General features: G+C 39.6%; 2 protein-coding genes across 3 annotated transcripts in view; one reads left to right on the forward strand and one right to left on the reverse strand.

Annotated features, from left to right (window-relative positions):
* rapgef3 (Rap guanine nucleotide exchange factor (GEF) 3) overlaps positions 1-5,003 on the reverse strand; it is a 54,499-nt gene extending 49,496 nt beyond the window's left edge. For both annotated transcript variants that reach the window (XM_047362578.1, XM_047362568.1), the window contains exon 1: positions 4,853-5,003. The gene's annotated coding sequence lies outside the window, so the exon portion shown is untranslated. The remainder of the gene's footprint in view (positions 1-4,852) is intronic.
* A 2,219-nt stretch (positions 5,004-7,222) lies between these two features.
* Positions 7,223-12,244, forward strand: slc48a1a (solute carrier family 48 member 1a). The gene is made up of 3 exons (XM_047380146.1): positions 7,223-7,794; positions 9,320-9,487; positions 9,609-12,244. The coding sequence occupies exons 1-3, from the start codon at positions 7,665-7,667 to the stop codon at positions 9,743-9,745; spliced, it is 435 nt and encodes a 144-aa protein (XP_047236102.1). The 5' UTR covers positions 7,223-7,664; the 3' UTR covers positions 9,746-12,244.
* The last annotated feature ends 7,427 nt before the right edge of the window (positions 12,245-19,671 follow it).

A 19,671-nucleotide genomic window follows, 5' to 3' on the forward strand; every position in this document is an offset into this window, starting at 1 on the left:
CAGGTTGGAGCGGAGTTCCTGCCTCAAGTGGAGGAGTTTAAGTATCTCGGGGTCTTGTTTACGAGTGAGGGAAGAATGGAGCGGGAGATAGACAGACGGATCGGTGCGGCTGCCACAGTAATGGGGGCACTGTGCCGGTCCGTTGTGGTGAAGAAAGAGCTGAGCCGAAAAGCAAAGCTCTCAATTTATCGGTCGGTCTATGTTCCTACCCTCACCTATGGCCATGAACTTTGGGTCATGACTGAAAGAACGAGATCCCGGATACAAGCGGCTGAAATGAGCTTCCTCTGTAGGGTGGCCGGGCACTCCCTTAGAGATAGGATGAGGAGCTCGAGCATCCGGGAGGAGCTCGGAGTAGAGCCGCTGCTCCTCCACATCGAGAGGAGCCAGTTGAGGTGGCTCGGGCATCTATACCGGATGCCTCCTGGACGCCTTCCTCGGGAGGTGTTCCAGGCACGTCCCACCAGGAGGAGGCCCAGGGGACGGCCCAGGACACGCTGGAGGGACTGTCTCTCGGCTGGCCTGGGAACGCCTTGGGCTCCCCCTGGAGGAACTGGAGGAGGTGTCTGGAGAGAGGGACGTCTGGGCGTCTCTGCTGAGTCTGCTGCCCCCGCGACCCGGTCCCAGATAAGCGGAAGACGACGAGACGAGATGCTGATAGTTTATTTATTACATATAGATAAAAAAAATAGTTTGAGCTCTTAGTTATGTTGAATGTAGCGGGGGAAAAACATTTGATTTGTCCATATTTGAGATTCAGAGATCAGAATCAATCTATGGATGATGATCAGTCCTGATCTCTGGTTGATTCATTGATGCATCGCTTGACTATCTGAATACAGCTTGTTAGCGTGGGCTTCCTCTACAGTCACAGGTACTGATCTGGCCTTTGGGAAAACGAATAACTTAAACCTTACCTTGGATGATCATGGTGCTTTATGTAGGTAGGTTACCTGCATGAAGGAGTTATTACCAGAGTTTCAGGTGACAGAGTTAGCCTGCTTAATGCCACCACTTCATGTAGTGACATTAGATAAACTTGATAAAGTTTCCCTTGATTGGTGTTGGTAACTTACTGATGGAGATTTATAATTCTCATGATACCTCATGGATAATGAAACAAAGAAAGAGAAAATCCCGATCCACAAATGTCTGCTTTTTCACAGACTGAGATACATTCTTCTAAAGAGAATAAAGTCACGTTAGGTGAAAGATTTGATGTAACACCGTCTGGTTCTGCCAAAGCAGAGAGAATAATTTTTTTAAGTTGTAAGCCAGAACAATATATATCTTTGATTTTGGTTTGAGATAAAGGTGTTCATGTTTATGCTCATAAAAAAGAAGGGTGTGATGATGTTGTTTCGAAGAGCACTAAAATGTTTTGTACTGTAAATTATTTGATTTCCAGTGTTTATAGCTAAAACATTTTTGAAGAATGTTTACTACAGTACTACCTGAATCGTCATAAACATTGTAAGAACCTTTTAAATAACTAATTTGATATTTTGGTTAAATCTCTTATTCAGGGTGACTAACGAACCATAACTGCTCCACCTGGATCAACTACAACGGAAGTGCTTACAAGCCTATAAGTTTGCTCATTATCTTCCTTTTGTAGACAAATCTGTGATGATTTTATTTAAGATATTACCCTCTTACAGAGCCGCTACTAGCTGCTTACTGGGGGCTAATCACCCCTAAAGGTCAAAACCTATAATTGGCACTGGTTCTTTGGATCATTGTCCTGGAGCATTAGCTAAGTGCAGTTGAGCTTAAGTTCACAACTTGATGGTCAAAAGTTCTCCTTCAGTATTTTCTGGTAGAGAACAGAATTCATTGTTTTATCTATTATTGCAATTCATGCAGGTCCTGTGGCAGCAAAGCAGCCTCAGACCATCAAACTAACACCACCATGTTTGACTGTCACATGCTGTTATAGTTTTATGGCAGATATAACCAAAGAATTCCATTGTTGTCTCTTCAGTCGACAGAATATTTTTCCAAATGTCTTGGGGAGACAGAAATTTATGTTCTTTTTGGTTTCACCTTAGAATTCTCCCATAGATACAATTCCTGTCCAGTCTCGTTCTTATGGCAGAATATTGGACATGGATCTTAACATGGGTTAGTGAAGTCTGCAGTGCTTTAGATGTTGTTCTGCGTTCTTTTGTGACCTCCTGGATAAGTCACAAATGTGCTCTTGAAGTAACTCTGGTAAGCAGGCCACTCCTGGGTACGTTTCCTCCTTAATGTTACTAGAAATGTCTTTGCTTTCCAGACTGATGGATCTCAGTGACATTTTTTCCAATCTGTTCTTGTTTTGTTGCATGATGGGTTGCTTTCTGTGATCTTTTAATTCCTTTTGTTTGACAGTTTCTAATAATGTGATTTTAAAGAGGGGCCTGGGTTTTGTTTTTTCATAAAAGGTCACGTTGGTTTGGATAGCTTTCTTCTCTTAATAAATGAAATCATCATTTGAAAACTGCGTTCTGTTTTTACTCGGTTATCTTACTCAGGTTATCCTAGTCTAAGATCTTAGCCTGGGGCTGCACAGTGGCACATTTGGTAGCACTGTTGCCTTGCAGCAAGAATGTCCTGGGTTGGACTCCCAGCCGGGGGTCTTTCTGCATGGAGTTTGCATGTTCTCACTGTGGTTCTCACCGGGTACTCCAGCTTCCTCCCATAGTCCAAAAACATGACTGTTAGGTCGATTGGTTTCTCTAAATTGCCCTTAAGCAACAATAGGCGTGTGCATGGTTGTTTGTCTGTGTTGCCCTGCGATGGACTGGCAACCTGTCCAGGGTGTATCCTGCCTCCCGCCCATAGACTGCTGGAGATATGCACCAGCTTCCCTGCAACCCACTATGGAAGAAGCAGTAGAAAACGACTGACTGACTGATCTTAGTCTGACAATAAAATTTGTTTGATGATCATTTAATTGGGACAAAAAGGCAAAAACAAAATAAATTCAGGGCTGCACGGTGGTGCAGTTGGTAGCACTGTTGCCTTGCAGCAAGAAGGTCCTGGGTTCGATTCCCAGCCTGGGGTCTTTCTGCATGGAGTTTGCATGTTCTCCCCGTGCATGTGAGGGTTCTCACTGGGTACTCTGGCTTCCTCCCACAGTCCAAAGACATGCCTGTTAGGTTAATTGGCAACTTTAAATTGCCCTTAGGTGTGTGGTTGTTTGTGTGTTGCCCTGTGATAGACTGGCGACCTGTCCAGGATGTACCCTGCCTCTCGCCCATAGACTGCTGGAGATAGGCACCATCTCCCTTGTGACCCACTATGGAATAAGCGGTAGAAAATGACTGACTGACTGACAAAATAAATTTGTGAGGCAGCAAATACTTTTTCATAGCACTTTATATTATGATAGCAATGGTTTAAATGTCAGGTTTAGTTGTTGAATGTTTGTAGTGGGATTCTTTAATTAAGCATGTTGTTTTGTCTGTTATCTAACTCATGTCTATTTCTTTCTATTTCTATTTATTTTTGTGAGAGCGTGTTTCTATTTAGATCCTTCGGGAATGGGAGTGGGATTTCCTGCAACACATCAACGCCCATGGAATGTACTTTGCCAACTGTCTTTGTTGAGCACACAGACACACACACACACACACACACACGCACACGGTCTTTTTTGCTATATGTAGTGAGGACCATGTGTTGACTCCCATTGACTTCCATTGATTTTCAGTCATTTTCAACCTTTTCTATGCCCTAACCCTGACAATAACCTTAAACCTAACCATTACCAGTGCATGCCTAATCCTAACCTTAACCTAAAGTCAATTCACACCTTAGTCCTAAACCTAACCGTTAGCAAAATAGGTCACGAGGACCAGCAAAATGTCCTCACTTTGGTACAAATGGTCCTCAATTTGATGGTGATATCGGAAAATTGGTTCTCACTGTGATGCCAAAACAGGAATACACACACACACACACACACACACACACACACACACACACACACACACACACACACACATATTCTTGTTCTGCTATATGTAGTGAGGACCATGTGTTGACTCCCATTGACTTCCATTGATTTTCAGTAATTTTCAACCCTTTCTATGCCCTAACCCTGACAATAACCCTAAACCTAACCATTACCAGTGCATACCTAACCCTAACCTTAACCTAAAGTCAATTCATACCTTAGTCCTAAACCTAACCGTTAGCAAAATAGGTCGTGAGGACCAGCAAAATGTCCTCACTTTGGTACAAACGGTCCTCAATTTGTTGGTGAAATCGGGAAAATGGTTCTCACTGTGATGCCAAGACAGGAACACATACACACACACACGTGTGCACTAATACACTCACACATGCATCACTGACACACGTCCACCTTTTCCTTCCTTTCTCCTGCCACTTAGCAGCAACAGGGAAATACATATTTGATCTGTTTGACCTAATGGTCAGATGAGGACTGATGCAGAATGTGAAGCCAGTATGAGGGAAGAAATTAAAATAAATGGAGTGAATAGTTCTACATGTAACAACAGATCACAATCTTACCCATGTGATTTAGCCTTTACCGCCTGTTTCACAGTGTCTTGCTGATGACCACACACTAACTCATTGCAATCAAAAAGCAGCATCAAAAACGTTATCTCATAATGAAAGTATGTTTGATTTTGTTTAAAACTTTGGAGCAGCTATGAAAGAAACCTTTATGCACATGGTAGACATTGCTCCAAAAATCCACTCATACACAAATATTTTACATGTAAGGTGTGCTATGAATAAAACATATTTCCTTTAGAAATACCTGAATTATTTCTAAAATATTATAATAAAGCAATGACCTGTCAGTCACATGGGTCCCATCCTTGATCAGACTTACCAGAATTATTCACTTCTAAGGCTCGTCTGTACACTTGTTCTTTGCTTTCCTGTTTCCAGCCGTTCCTTGTTTCATATGTCTGGGGATGATTTCCCAATCTGGGTCGTCTGTGTGAGTCGTGGGGAGTGTTAGTGGACACCGTTTCCGGTATCTTTCTGATTGGTCATGAAGCGAGCGCCTGAGGGCATGAACAGAACGTTTCATGGACCCTCAGCAGTGAGCTTGTGAACAGCATAGTGTATCCATTACAACTACAAGTGTATTGTGTGGTTTCCTTCAGTAATGCTTTTGACAGCAGAAGAACTGCAAATAACCACAGGAAGACTTTGAACTTTAACTAGCAACGCACATTTCAGGTCTGTGTGCTTTTATTATTGCAGCCAAGCATCTCAGACAAAGAATAATCGCTATTAATTGCTCTTTCTGAAGGTCAGAGGTTTTTTATGTATCTTCCCATGTAGCTGTGGTCATATTTTATTTTAAGAATTTGTTCTAAAGATAGATAATATTGTCAGTTTTATTATTTTTTAGTCGACAGTGTGTAGCAATGCAATGTCTGTGTAGTCTGTGACATGATCAGCATTTACATAACTTTAAGCACTGTATTGAAAAAAAGAAAGTACACCCTTTTTCAAATGAAGTTTTACATATCAGGGAATGATAAAAATCATCTGGTCCTTATAGAATTAATCAAATCTAATGTCAAAAGTACAGAAGCACAAACACATTCCACAATGTTTTAATAAATTGATTTAAAGACATAATGGAAAGGCTAAATGTGAAAACTAAGTACAAATGATTCAATAGCTTATTGAACTACCTTTAGAAGTAATAATTTGAATTAGTCATTTTCTGTTTTGGTACAAAATTAAGTAACCACTTCTGTGATCCAGTTTCAGCTGATCTTCACTCTTTCAGACAGATGGCTTCACATTTGAAACTAGAATATTATGGTATACAAACAAGTTTAGGGCAATGGTGTTGTGGTTCCAAAACAAGCTAAAAAATCATTATACTTCCACCAAATGCTTGTTGTAATATGTTGCATTTAACATGATAATGGAGACTATGATCAAAATAATATCTCTACTTTATGGGGCACGGCGGTGGTGCAGAATTGAAAATGCACGACCCATATTTAGTGGCTTCCGTCGTCGACTCAGCTATCGTGGGCACAGCTGAGTGTCTACCTCCTCTCTCTACCCCTTTGCTGACAGCTTACTGTCAAAAAAAGAGAAAAATAAAGGCCACTGGTGCCACAAAAAACATAAAAAATGTCTCTACCTAAGTCTCATCTCTCCAAAAGATATTGCTTAAGACATCTTCAGATAAAACTTTGCAAAATGAGGTCAAGCTGTTATTTTCTTTCTAGAAAAAAGATTTTCTCCTGGCAACACTTTCAAACAAGGTATCCAAGTTCAGTCTTTTTCTAATTGTACTATTCTGAACTTTAACATTTGAAATGTGAGCTGAGTCTTGTAGAGATTGAAATGTAGCACCTGGTTTTGCAGTTTCTCTAATCTTTTTCCCAGGGACCTTGGAACAAATCTGCTGGGATATCTACTCCCAGGAAGCTTTAGGAACTATCCTAAATAGTTTATACATGCCAGTATACTTTCTTACAATACAATTATGGACTTCAAATTGTTTGGCAAGATCTTAAAAAACATTCCTAAACTGATGGATGGAAACATTTTATTCTCTAACGATAAACTAAATGGTAGATGTCTTTCCATGCTGGCATCGTGTCAACATATACCTGTATGCTCCAGAGCAGCAAACGGCTGAACCTCTTGCTTTGATAGAGGTGGGCACACTTTCTGATGATCAAGTAATGAAATGCATTTGATTAGCGACACTAGACTGCAACTTTCAATCTTTTATGTTATGGAAGAAGCTAGGGACAGATTTAAGAAGATTATGCATGGATGTTATAATTTATAGCTCTAATAGACTTGATAGTTATATAGGCCAGGTATTTGTTTTTGTTATATATATATATATATATATTACATGGGAGTGGCAGTTAATGTTTTTTCTGTGTCTTGTTGCGTCTTTATTTGTCTCACATAGAATTAATGTTCTTTCTTTCGCTTTCTTTCTTTCTTTCTTTCTTTCTTTCTTTCTTTCTTTCTTTCTTTCTTTCTTTCTTTCTTTCTTTCTTATTCAATTAGTAGTAGTAGTATAATACGTTTTTCTTTCACCTCTATACTACTACTACTAATTGAATAATAATGAAAGAAGACAGACAAAAATTTACTTAAACGGACGCTTAAATCAATAACAAAAAAGCAAATTGCGTCATCTGACTTGCTAGTCACTTTTCTCCACTAGGGGCAGCACGAAGCTAAACTAGCGCATTCGTCAGAACAAAGATGCTCAAAATAAGAGATGGGTGACTTAAATCAATATTCCAGTGGTGCATATGTTACATGCAGGGTGTTATTTAAATGCAGAGATTGTACTTGCTGATTAAACCGTGGCAATAGTTCTAGTCTATGTCTTTGCGCTCTGCAGCGGACTTATTGAGCTTTTTATCTTGCCGTTTCTTTGCTTTAGACATAAGCTGATTGTAGTGTGTGTCTTTAGGTTTCTGTTTTTAAAAACCTACGGCGATTGGCTCTGTTGTTTCCCTCTAGCTGTGAGCCGAGGGGGATTTCTATCTTGTCGTTTTCCTGTTGCTCAGGATATTACATAATATGGCGGTAAGCTGTTGATGTAGGTCAGAGCCAAAGCACCGGATCTGTCGTTGTTTTTCACAAAAACAGGCTTGACGGTAAAGATCTGTTGATAGTAATAGCTTTATTTTACAATGGGAATCAGCAGGATATACATTAGCATAGGCTATGCTAGCTTCGGTACTCTGGTTGGATTTTCAGCCTTCCTGGTCTGGAATATCGCCTATAAACAGCCATGGACAGCTGCCATGGGAGGCCTGTCTGGTACGTAAATGCACCATAATTACTGTTAACACGAACTATTATATGTTCACGTATTTGTTATTAGTGCCTTTCCTTTAATCAAGGCTGTATGATCCTGACGGCGGCCTTCTGAACTTAAAATGCTAACATATCTGTCTGCTTAAAGTTAGACCGTCGTTTGTTTAAATGGCTTAAAGTATGAACATTTTCTCCTGGGATTTTCGTCAAAATAATCAAAAAGCCGTATATCCAAAGCCGGCCCACAGCAGAATTTGTTTGGGGGGCCCTCTCTATAGCTAACACCAGGTGTGACATTAAAAATGTTCTTCAACAAGCAACATTTGTGCGATCCATTAATTGTTTCAGTGGCACTTAAGTGTAATATTTGGGCTCCAGGTCAATTTTCCCATCCTTAAACTGGCCTTTCTTACATTTCCTTCACAAAACTTGCACATTATATCCATTTATTTTATTTTGGTTGTGATTTATTTTTGGGCCTGTTGACTCTTATAAAATATGACCAGTAAAGACCCCTAATCAAACCAAGGCTACTTTCAGCAAGCTCCTGCTTGCCAGTAGGTCATGGAAAATTACTTTAGTTGGTTGTCAAAGAGGTTATGAAAAAGGAATTCTTGGATAATGAGTACAAAGCGACACGCACCATTTCATACCTGAAAAGGTTGTGTCCAAAACTGCAAAGGTACAAAATGGTGAGACCAGGACATGACCAGCACCCAATATTTGTCTTTCTTATCAAAACAAAAACTCAATACAATCAAGGTAAATGTGTTTATTGAATATTGATTCTGCTGGAGATAGGCACCAGCTTCCCGTGACCCAATATGGAATAAGCGGTAGAAAATGACTGACTGACTGATTCTAGTCATTTGTTACTAATTGAATAGAACAAACTGAACTGTAAAATAAATGTAACAATACATGACACATGAGTACATTAAGGAACCCTAATAAATCCCTTTTTTTCTTTAGTTTATTTTCCAATTTTCCTTTTTTTCTTGTTGTTTTGTGTGTCTGAACTCTGTTTTACAAAGTAAACATGTTATTCCACCTAAAATATTAATGATATTAGTGTGCCTACTGAATACAGCACAACTGTGTGGTTTTTGCAAGCAGAACTATTTCCAAATTGCCAAATGTATCTTACTTGAAAGCAAAATAAAAGTGTAGTGGCCTTTTTTGGCGAGCTGGCCAGCAGTGAACAGTAATGGAATGGAAGGGACAGCTCTGCATTAGTCTGTGCTCCAAATAGCTTGGTCATTTAACTGGTCACTTCCTCTAGCATCTCTTTAAAAGGACTTTAAACTGTAGGAACAGTATGACCGACGTTTTGCTGTTATGAAACGAGAACCTTGGTATACTGGGGAAAAACAAGTCCCCGACCCATGCCTCGTTGAAAAATGTAGCAATATAAGAGAGAAGGTCAATGATAAAACAGGTTTTTAATTATTAAAACCCTATGCTCCAGTATTCATTTGATGCAGTTGTATCTAGATAATTTAATCAGTGTGTGTTTTTCTTCTGACAGGAGTTTTAGCGCTCTGGGTTCTTGTCACACACATCATGTACCTGCAGGACTACTGGCGCACCTGGCTCAAGGGCCTCAAATTCTTCATTGTTGTCGGTGTGCTCTTCTCAGTTCTGGCTGTGGCTGCCTTCTTTACCTTTCTAAGTCTGGCCATCACACAGAAACAATGTAATCATCTTCTTTTGGTGTCAAATATCATTTAAAACAAGCAGAAACTATTCAGTTCTTGGGTTATAAAAGTGAGAATTCTCCAGTAAACCCTAAACTTTGTGTCATTTCTGCCCCACAGCTCTGACTGACCCGCGGACCCTCTACCTGTCCTGCGTTTGGAGCTTCCTGACACTCAAATGGTCTTTCCTGTTGGCCTTGTATTCTTATAGATACCGACAGGAGTTTGCTGATATCAGCATCCTCAGTGATTTTTAGCCAGAATGATTTTTATAGACTTCAGTGAAGATTGAAGGATTTAGGAACGCCAGCTGGAGCTGGATTTTGAACTTTGTAAAAGCATGGAGAAAAAGCAGACGTGGCTGATTGGAAGTCATATGACTTTTACCACACAGAGATGCACTTGTTGCTCTCGCATAACAAGCTCTTTTCTTCGTCTTGTAACCTGTTCACCCTCCTAACCACGAGTTACAGCTAAAGGTGAATGCTTGTACTGACTGTAACAGTGCACTCCTGGAAGTGAAGGCAGTCTTTTTGCAGAGGAGATTTTATCTCTGGATTGTTTTATTATAAAACAACTTGGAAGGAAATCAACACCATTATGGTGCGTAATTTGTAGTTTAACACAAAGAAATTCTCTGAACCAAAACAAAATACTCAACATGAAACCACACATCTGGTAGGTTGATGATGGCTTTTAAAGGTGCATCTAAGAAAACAACATTTTACTAGTTTATCATCCATGGATGTCATGAAAGCAGATTTTAGATGTTGATGCCATTGAAGCTGAATTAGATTCCCTACAAAAAGAAATAGTGATTAGGTTTTGTCTTTTCTGTTAAAATGAACAGTTACACATGTAATTAGTTTACAGTGGGGAAAATAAGGATGAAATATGTCAAAGTTTATCTCCAGAAATATTTTTCTAATGAGGCTTTTGACATGAAATATACACCAGATGTTGATAACAAGCTAAGTGATAAACGCATACAAATAAATCATTAAAAAAATCATTCCGTAAATTGTATGGTATAAAGTGGAATGGCACAGGGAATAAGTATTAAACATGCTTACTGAAATTTCTGTTTAGTACTTGGTAGAAAAGCCTTTTTAGTAATGACAGCTTCCAAGTGTCTCCAGTATAGGTCTGTTTTTTCCCCCCAGTTCTTGACTGAGCTGTTTTAGCTGCTTAATTTTTTTCTATGAAAACAACTGAGAGTTTCAATGACTGTGTGAGATCATTGTCTTGCTTACAAATCTGCCCCAATTTCATCTCAGATTCTTATCAAGGATCTATTCATCCTTAATCCATAGAAAGTCTGCCTGTACCATGTTAGGGATAGGAAGTTATACTGTTTATTGATATCAAAAAATGATTAATTATTTATCCTGTCTTAATAATTATAAACTCTAATTGATTAGTATTTTATTTGGATGCCCCAATGCTTTGTGGTAAACTTAAATAGGCTTCAAAATTCTTTTTCTTCAGCAGTGGAGTTGTGTGGTGAGTTTTCATTGAGCCCAATGTGGTTTAGTGAATTACTGTTTTGGAAAAAAAAAAAAAAACTATTCAAGTCTGTCTGATGCTCTCTGTGGCACTGATAGTTGGTTCTGGCTTTCTCTGCCTTTTTACCCCTAATTTTCTTTGAATTTCCAATGCTTACTGTGTCATTCCACTTTATGTGAATTTCATCTCAGTAGGTCTTTTAGAAATAAACACTATATTGCCAAACGTATTTGGCCTGCACAGAGTCCTGGCCTCAACCTTCTTGAAAACCTTTGGGATGAATTAGAGCAGAGGCTGCACTTCTGGTTTTGTCACCTAACTATGAACACACTCCTAAACCTTGTGGAAGATGTTTACAGAATATTTAAAGTTGCTATTGCTGGCAACAGTAGGTCCATCAACAAACTGGACTAGGATGTCATCAAAGTTCATGTATATGTAAAGTAGACAGATAAACAGTTTTGGCAATATAGTGTATTTACTGGTAAATATGTGGACGTATAGAGACCTTGTAGTATGTTTTATTTTTAGCTACAACTCTAAGCGGACCTGCTGCTGCAACTACTCAACATCTTGTTACTATCCAAGATTCGGAGCTTCTACAGTACTTTTTTGATTATCTTGTTTCTTTTACACGTCTGCATTAATATTCAGTCAGCTTCCTTGCATAATTTAAAAAAACACTTTTTGAAGTTTAGGTGCTCTGATTTCAAGCTTTATTTCTCTGACAAATGTTAATGTGATCAGATTACTAATGCTATTAATATGGAAGGAAAAAAATTGTCTTCCGCCATGCTACAAAAATAATTCTCATGTAAAATGTACTTTTCTCTATTTGTTTCACAAGGGAGAGACTTGCTTTCATATAAACACTTTGTGATACTCTTAACATTCCTGTTTTGGAGAAAACAAATGGATTCGATACAGAATTGCACTTTAGTCGATGAAATCAATGCCCTTGTTTTGCACACAGTTTGTCAATTCTGTTTCACCCCTAAAATATCGTAGTAAACCACGTTTATGTAACATTTAATTTTCTGTCAGTTTGATTTCACTACTGAAGTTAAACTAGTCTTTGTCATTTTTTTAGTTTCAGTTGTTGTTCATGTCTACCTTTAATTATGAAACATGTACAGTAATTTTGTCATTTATAGCATGTGAGAATACTACAAACCAAACACATTGAGGATGCATTTATTGTTATTTCTGTCATGTAAAATCAACATTAATAAAGCAAAGATACAGCATCAGTCTGAGTTATGTTAAGGTGTCAAATCTGTGGCCCCACCCAAGAGCTGCTTAAGTGAGAGACAAAATCAAGCAACATATTTGCAGAATATGTTGGGATGTTCAGGAGTAATTATACTGCACACTGTTTTATTTTCAGGCCACTATCACTTCAATATTGAATAGTTAGTACTCTGATATTTGAAGTACTTTCATAGTAAGCTCTTAAATTACAGATCATAACTTACTAGGAGCAATGCATTAAAGATTTTATTTTATTGATTACATTTTTATTTCACTGATGATGAATAATAGTCTTATAGTATTTATTAAATGTGTACCAAATGGGACTGATTTTGTAGATATACAGCCTTGCTCTAAATGGATAAATATTCAGTTAAATAAGTGAAGTCAAAACAAATTTTAAACCAAGTATTTTTCTGCCTCCATTTTATTTTTGCAGTTTTAATACTGCAAACTTGGGAGTTTGGGAAGAAGTTCCTTTTTACCTGTTGTTTATCAAATACAGTACAGATGCATGAAAGAATTCATGTATCTTTAACTTATCCACATTTTGTCACGCTACAACTAGAAAGTATATTTTACTGGAATTTAATTTAATAGTCCAACACAAAGTAGTACATATTTTAGTTCTTAGTAGTTTTCAAAAATCTAAACCTTGGGGTGTGTTTGTGTTAGGTCCTCCTCTGTAAATAAGTCGTAGAACCACCTTTCACTGTAGTTACAGCTGCAGTTTTTGGGATATGTGTCCCCTTGCTTTAGACACTGAGGTTTTGCAAACTAGTTCAGCCTCTTGGGGGAAGAGTGTGAAGATCACATTTCAAGTCTTGTAAGAGATTCTCAATTGGATTTACATCTTCACTGTGGCTGGGTCATTGTAACATCTGGTGTAGATTCTTAGTCATCCATGACAAGACAGTCCTAAGTGCTTAAGTAGAAGACAACTGGACATCTCTTTTTTTCTTGAAGATGTTTTGACTCTCATCCAAAAGGCTTCTTCAGTTGAACTTTCCAGTGCAGTTGCATTCTACTTAAGCACTAAAGATGGTCATTATCAAATTAAACCAGGAGTCTCAAACTTTGGCCACCAGGGGTTGGAGATGACCAGTTTTACATGAGTCCTTGGTCCAATACAACTGAATCAAATGTCTGAATTGCCTCGTCAGCATGCAATCAGCTCTACAGAGTCCTGCTGGTGGTAAATTAATTGATTCAGGTGTGTTCAAGCAGAGACGAACAGCAGCGGGACACCGGCCCTTGTAGAATGGATTTTGAGAACCCTGATCTAACCCATTTCATAGGGTTGTTGTCCCTTCTGAAAGACAATTTGGAAATTTGCAGCCTTTAATAGCTTTTCTTGCAGGTTTTCTTATATTTAACTCTAACCATATTCTCATCAGTTCTGTCCCGCTTTCCTGTCCCTGTTGAAGAAAATCACCCCCATAGAATGAAGCGGTCATCCCTGTGTTTCATCATGGTGATTATACGTTCAAGGAGATGGCAGTCTGGTCTTTTGCCACACACAGCGTTCTCCATGGAGGCCAAATATTACATTTTGGTCTCATCCAATCAGAGCACCTTCTTCCACAACAAGTGAAACAGAACTTCATATAGCTTTTTTTCAACACTGGCTTACTTCTTGAAACTATTCCATAGAGACCAATTTGGCCACTACTAATAATTGTCCTGTCTTCCACCTGAGCTGTAGATCTCAGCAAAGGGCATGAATACGTATTCAAGGAACTGAATGCTTGCAGACATTTGACCTTACATTTAAAGTTGTAGAGTCATTTGATGCTATTCCAAATTTTAGTTTCCTAACTCCAGGTTTTTATTTTTATTTCTTGCTGTCAGTATTGTTTGTTGGCTGTAACTCCTTGATATATGTTTTCATTACTTAGTGAATGCGCTTTTTATTCTCTTCTAATCCGTTAAATCACAAATTGAAAATGGTCTTTGGTGTCAAGAGATATTTTACTGGGCCTTGCTGTGTAAGAACATGTAAAATATGGAATTGACAGGTTGGCATTGTCAGGGAAGAGGAAAAACTCAGGAAACTCTTCCACTACAAGTTACATGCCTTCCTTTCACATGAGCCCCACATCTGACAAGCTTTGTAGGAGAATCAAACAGCAGAGAGCCCAACTGCATCAATTAATGCAACACTTGGATATGTGCGAAATACTTTTATGAAGTAAAAACAAGAGAAATCTGAAAAAAAACAGGAGCTCTTCAAAGACTTATTTTTGACTGCCAGATGCTTTGTGCAAGGACTGAAAGGCTTGTTATTCACACATCCTTCTGCAATGAGCCAGCTTTCCGTTTGCAAAGTGACAAAAGAAACCCAGCAGTGTGATATCATCAGTGGGTCAGAAGAGGCACAATTCAGGTTCTCCAGGGTGAGACGGTCCATGCATCTCTGATAGGGTAATATAAAAGCTGGCAGCTACCATGCATAAAATGTTTTACCATTCTTTTATGATTGATCTAATAGTTTGAGTACTTTCCCAGCATGTGTTTGCCCTCCTGGCAAATCTTCCTCCTGTCAAACTTTATATTCCATGTCTTTCCCCTGATCCCATATTTCTTCATGGGCATTGCTCCCCAGACGGTTTCTGGTAAATCAGGGTGATTTATCTGCAGCAGTTTTATGTCATGACAGTGATAAGTTGCCCAGGCTGCACAGAGCTGCTCTCAGTCCCACTTTTCCTACTTTCATTAGATATGGTTGTCGCATACTATTTTCTATGTTGAGGAAAGTTGCTCACCATTATAGTGGAAATTATCTGTCTTAGAGTGGTCAGAGAATCAAATATAAGCCATTTACATACATATTTTAATGTTGCATAAAGAAACATGGGCAGGATGAATAAGGTTCGTCTGGAAATTTGACTTGGGTCACACAGATTATTACAATTATTGATGTTTGTGCATGTTGTTCTTTGCTCAGCCATTTTAGTTTTTAGTTGAATTTTGTCAGAAACTATTTTATCAAGGCTGTAGAATGGCAGATGTACAGGGGTTGGACAATGAAACAGACCCACCTGGTTTTAGACCACAATAATTTATTAGTATGGTGTAGGGCCTCCTTTGGCAGCCAATACAGCATCAATTCGTCTTGGGAATGACATATACAAGTCCTGCACAATGGTCAGAGGGATTTTAAGCCATTCTTCTTGCAGGATAGTGGCCAGGTCACTACGTGATACTGGTGGAGGAAAACGTTTCCTGACTCGCTCCTCCAAAACACCCCAAAGTGGCTCAATAATATTTAGATCTGGTGACTGTGCAGGCCATGGGAGATGTTCAGGTTCACTTTCATGTTCATCAAACCATCTTTCACCAAACTTGATGTGTGTATTGTTACTTGCAAGATGGCGCCTGTGTTTGGCTTTGCCGCTGCCGGTCGCAGTTTGTTCTGCTCTGTGACAATGCTATTTTTCTCTGCTTTGCTGTTTTCACTCTGTATCACCGATGTTCTGTCTGCCTTGGTTTATGATCGCCAGACACTCATGTCTATCCGATCCTCAATGATGGTTAAATATACTTTATCTCCCGGTGACGGCAGTTTTCATCCTTTATTCCCAGGGATTGAAGCTACGTCCGGCGTCCCTAATGTTACCTTTATGGGAATTCGCAAACCTCGGAGGAGGAGAGGAAGACGAGCAGGTGTCCAGGTGAAGCTCAGACTGTTCTGGAAGCGGGGTCTGGTGGGAATGCGACGCCGAGCGTGTCTGGTTTCCTGTAATCTGTCGGTTTCCATGGAAGAGGGTTATTCTTCAAAGTACCGGCTTGGATGTTCACGGCCTGGCTGTGTGAGACTCTGCTATCTCAGGCAGGTCTTTCCAGACTCTCCTGCTGTTTGGCCTTTTGTCCCCTCGGTTAGTGGAAATTACGATGGTCGTGGCCCAAACCCTCAGTATCTACGTCCTCTAACTCGAACATCACCTAAACATCGGACTTCCCTCCCGCTAAGCATGGCGCTATTTAATGCCCGATCAGTGACTAATAAATCGTTCGTGTTGAACAATTTTATACTCTCCCAAGAATTGGATTTTTTATTCCTTACTGAAACCTGGCAGCGTGACTCTAACTTTTCTTCCCTCATCGAGCTTTGTCCTGATGGCTATTCCTTCATCAGCCATCCCCGTACGTCTGGCCTTGGAGGAGGTTTCGCTGCGGTGTTTCGGGACAGGTTCTCTTGTCGCTCAATAAAGGTCGGTCACTTTTCTTCGTTTGAACTACAGCTGATTAAAGTTGGAAACAAGGATCCTCTGTACTGTGCTGTGGTGTACCGTCCTCCTGCCCGGAGTAACATGTTTTTAAAGGATCTTAGTGATTTCTTATCATCCACTATAAAGTTGTCCAGGCTGGTCATAGTTGGGGATTTTAATATTCACATTGATGATGACTCTGACCTGTTCGCCAGAGGTTTTATCAGCATCATGGATTCTTTTAATTTTACTCAGCATGTGTCCTGCCCCACACATGCTAAAGGACACACTCTGGACCTTGTTTTTACTTTGGGTCTAAATATTGATTCTATTTATTCGAAATACATTTTTGTTTCTGATCACCATTGTATTCTGTTTAACTTGTCTTATCGTGTCACTCGGTCCCCTGCCCGCCGGGTAGTTGTTTCTTGCATGTTAAACTCCTCTACTGCAGAGAAATTCTCTGACAGGTTTAATTTATTTTTATCTCCCTGTAATGATGTTGATCACTTAACAAATCATTTTAATGATCATTGTTTGTCTATTCTAGATGAAGTTTATCCTGTTAAATCCAGATTAGCTCCTGCTTCAAAACCTTCACCCTGGGTAAATGACAGCATTTGCTGTTTAAAGCGTGACTGTTGTAAAGTTGAGCGTCTGTGGAAGAAAACTAGTTTACACGTTCATTTGCTTCACTTAAAGGATATTTTAGTCTCTTTTAACAATGCAGTCAAAGATGCAAGGGCAGCTTACTTCTCAAACCTGGTCATAAAGAGTAGAGGGAATCCAAAGGTGTTATTTGACACAATTACAGATATCCTTACTCCTGCTCTACCTGTTGTTCCAATTAATTTAAATGAGGATTGTAATAATTTTCTTTCTTTTCTGGTAGATAAAATCAGTAATATAAGATCTAACATCTCCCCCGTCTGGTTCTTCACTGAGCTCCAGCTCGGCCTGATGTTATAGAACGTTTTTCTCCTATTTCTTTAATTGAGCTGGAAAAATTAGTGGACTCAACGAAAGCATCTTCTTGCTCTCTTGATATTCTACCTGCCTCTCTGTTCAAAAATGTTTTCCGCCATATCAGTCCCTGTGTGCTTTTGATAATTAACACTTCATTGGCCTCTGGTCATGTACCCACTTACCTTAAGAACGCTGTCATTCACCCACTTTTAAAGAAACCCAAGCTTGACCCTTCTATTTTCAACAGTTATAGACCAATTTCAAAATTACCCTTTTTATCTAAGATTCTGGAAAAGGTTGTATCTATGCAGCTGATAGCCTTCATGGACAAACACAATATCCTTGACAAATATCAGTCTGGTTTTCGTAAGTTTCATTCCACAGAAACAGCTCTTGTTAGAGTTTCTAGCGATATCTTGTTGCGTAGTGATGCAGGAGAGTGTTCTGTTGTGCTGATGTTGGACCTTACTTCTGCCTTTGATACTGTTGACCATCAAATCTTGCTTGATAGGCTGAGACATTGGGTGGGTGTATCTGGTTATGCTTTAGAGTGGTTCACTTCATATCTATCTGAACGATGCTTCTGTGTGGCTGCCTCTAGGTACAGGTCCTCTCCAGCCTCCCTTTCTTGTGGTGTCCCCCAAGGTTCTGTCCTAGGGTCCTTGTTATTTTTATTGTATTTGCTACCTTTACAGCATATCTTGAGCACTTTTGAGGGCATTTCTTATCACTGTTATGCTGACGATATTCAGCTGTATATTTCCTTTAAGCCTGAACATTCTTTTAAGTTACAGTTGCTGATTGTATGTTTTCAATCTATCAAAAGTTGGATGGCTGATAACTTTCTCCAACTTAATGATGAAAAAACTGAAGTCCTTGTTTGTGCCCCTGATAGATTTATACCCAGGATAATGGAAGCTCTTGGTCCTCTTGGCAAATTTGCTAAATCTTCCATCAGGAACCTTGGTGTAACCTTTGACTCTGCTTTCTCCTTAGATACCCACATCAAATCTCTGGTTCACTCTTGTTTTTATCATTTACGTAACCTTGCTAAGTTAAGTCCCATTGTGTCACGTTCTGAATTTGAGATTACTATCCATGCATTCATTTCCTCACGTTTGGATTACTGTAATGCTTTATTTACCTGTCTTAGCAAAAACTCCCTGGCACGTCTCCAGGTTGTTCAGAACGCTGCTGCTAGACTTCTGACAAAATCTTCTAAGTATTCCCACTCCATACCGTTACTCATCCAGCTGCACTGGCTCCCCATTAAATTCAGAGCTCAGTTTAAGATTCTGGTCCTGACTTATAGAGGTCTTCATGGTCAAGCCCCAACTTATATCAGTGAACTCTTATATCCGTACAATCCCCCCAGGTCTCTGAGGTCATGCGATAAAGTCCTACTGGCAGTACATCACACAAGGCTGAAAACTAAGGGTGATAGAGCTTTTGCAACAGTAGCTCCCCGACTCTGGAACTCTATCCCCTTGTGTACAGGTCCTTCTCAAAATATTAGCATATTGTGATAAAGTTCATTATTTTCCATAATGTAATGATGAAAATTTAACATTAATATATTTTAGATTCATTGCACACTAACTGAAATATTTCAGGTCTTTTATTGTCTTAATACGGATGCTTTTGGCATACAGCTCATGAAAACCCAAAATTCCTATCTCACAAATTTAGCATATCATTAAAAGGGTCTCTAAACGAGCTATGAACCTAATCATCTGAATCAATGAGTTAACTCTAAACACTGCAAAAGATACCTGAGGCCTTTAAAACTCCCAGCCTGGTTCATCACTCAAAACCCCAATCATGGGTAAGACTGCCGACGTGACTGCTGTCCAGAAGGCCACTATTGACACCCTCAAGCAAGAGGGTAAGACACAGAAAGAAATTTCTGAACGAATAGGCTGTTCCCAGAGTGCTGTATCAAGGCACCTCAGTGGGAAGTCTGTGGGAAGGAAAAAGTGTGTCAGAAAACGCTGCACAACGAGAAGAGGTGACCGGACCCTGAGGAAGATTGTGGAGAAGGGCCGATTCCAGACCTTGGGGGACCTGCGGAAGCAGTGGACTGAGTCTGGAGTAGAAACATCCAGAGCCACCGTGCACAGGCGTGTGCAGGAAATGGGCTACAGGTGCCGCATTCCCCAGGTCAAGCCACTTTTGAACCAGAAACAGCGTCAGAAGTGCCTGACCTGGGCTACAGAGAAGCAGCACTGGACTGTTGCTCAGTGGTCCAA

This window comes from Girardinichthys multiradiatus, chromosome 1 (genome assembly GCF_021462225.1).
Source record: "Girardinichthys multiradiatus isolate DD_20200921_A chromosome 1, DD_fGirMul_XY1, whole genome shotgun sequence".
Lineage (NCBI taxonomy): Eukaryota > Metazoa > Chordata > Actinopteri > Cyprinodontiformes > Goodeidae > Girardinichthys > Girardinichthys multiradiatus.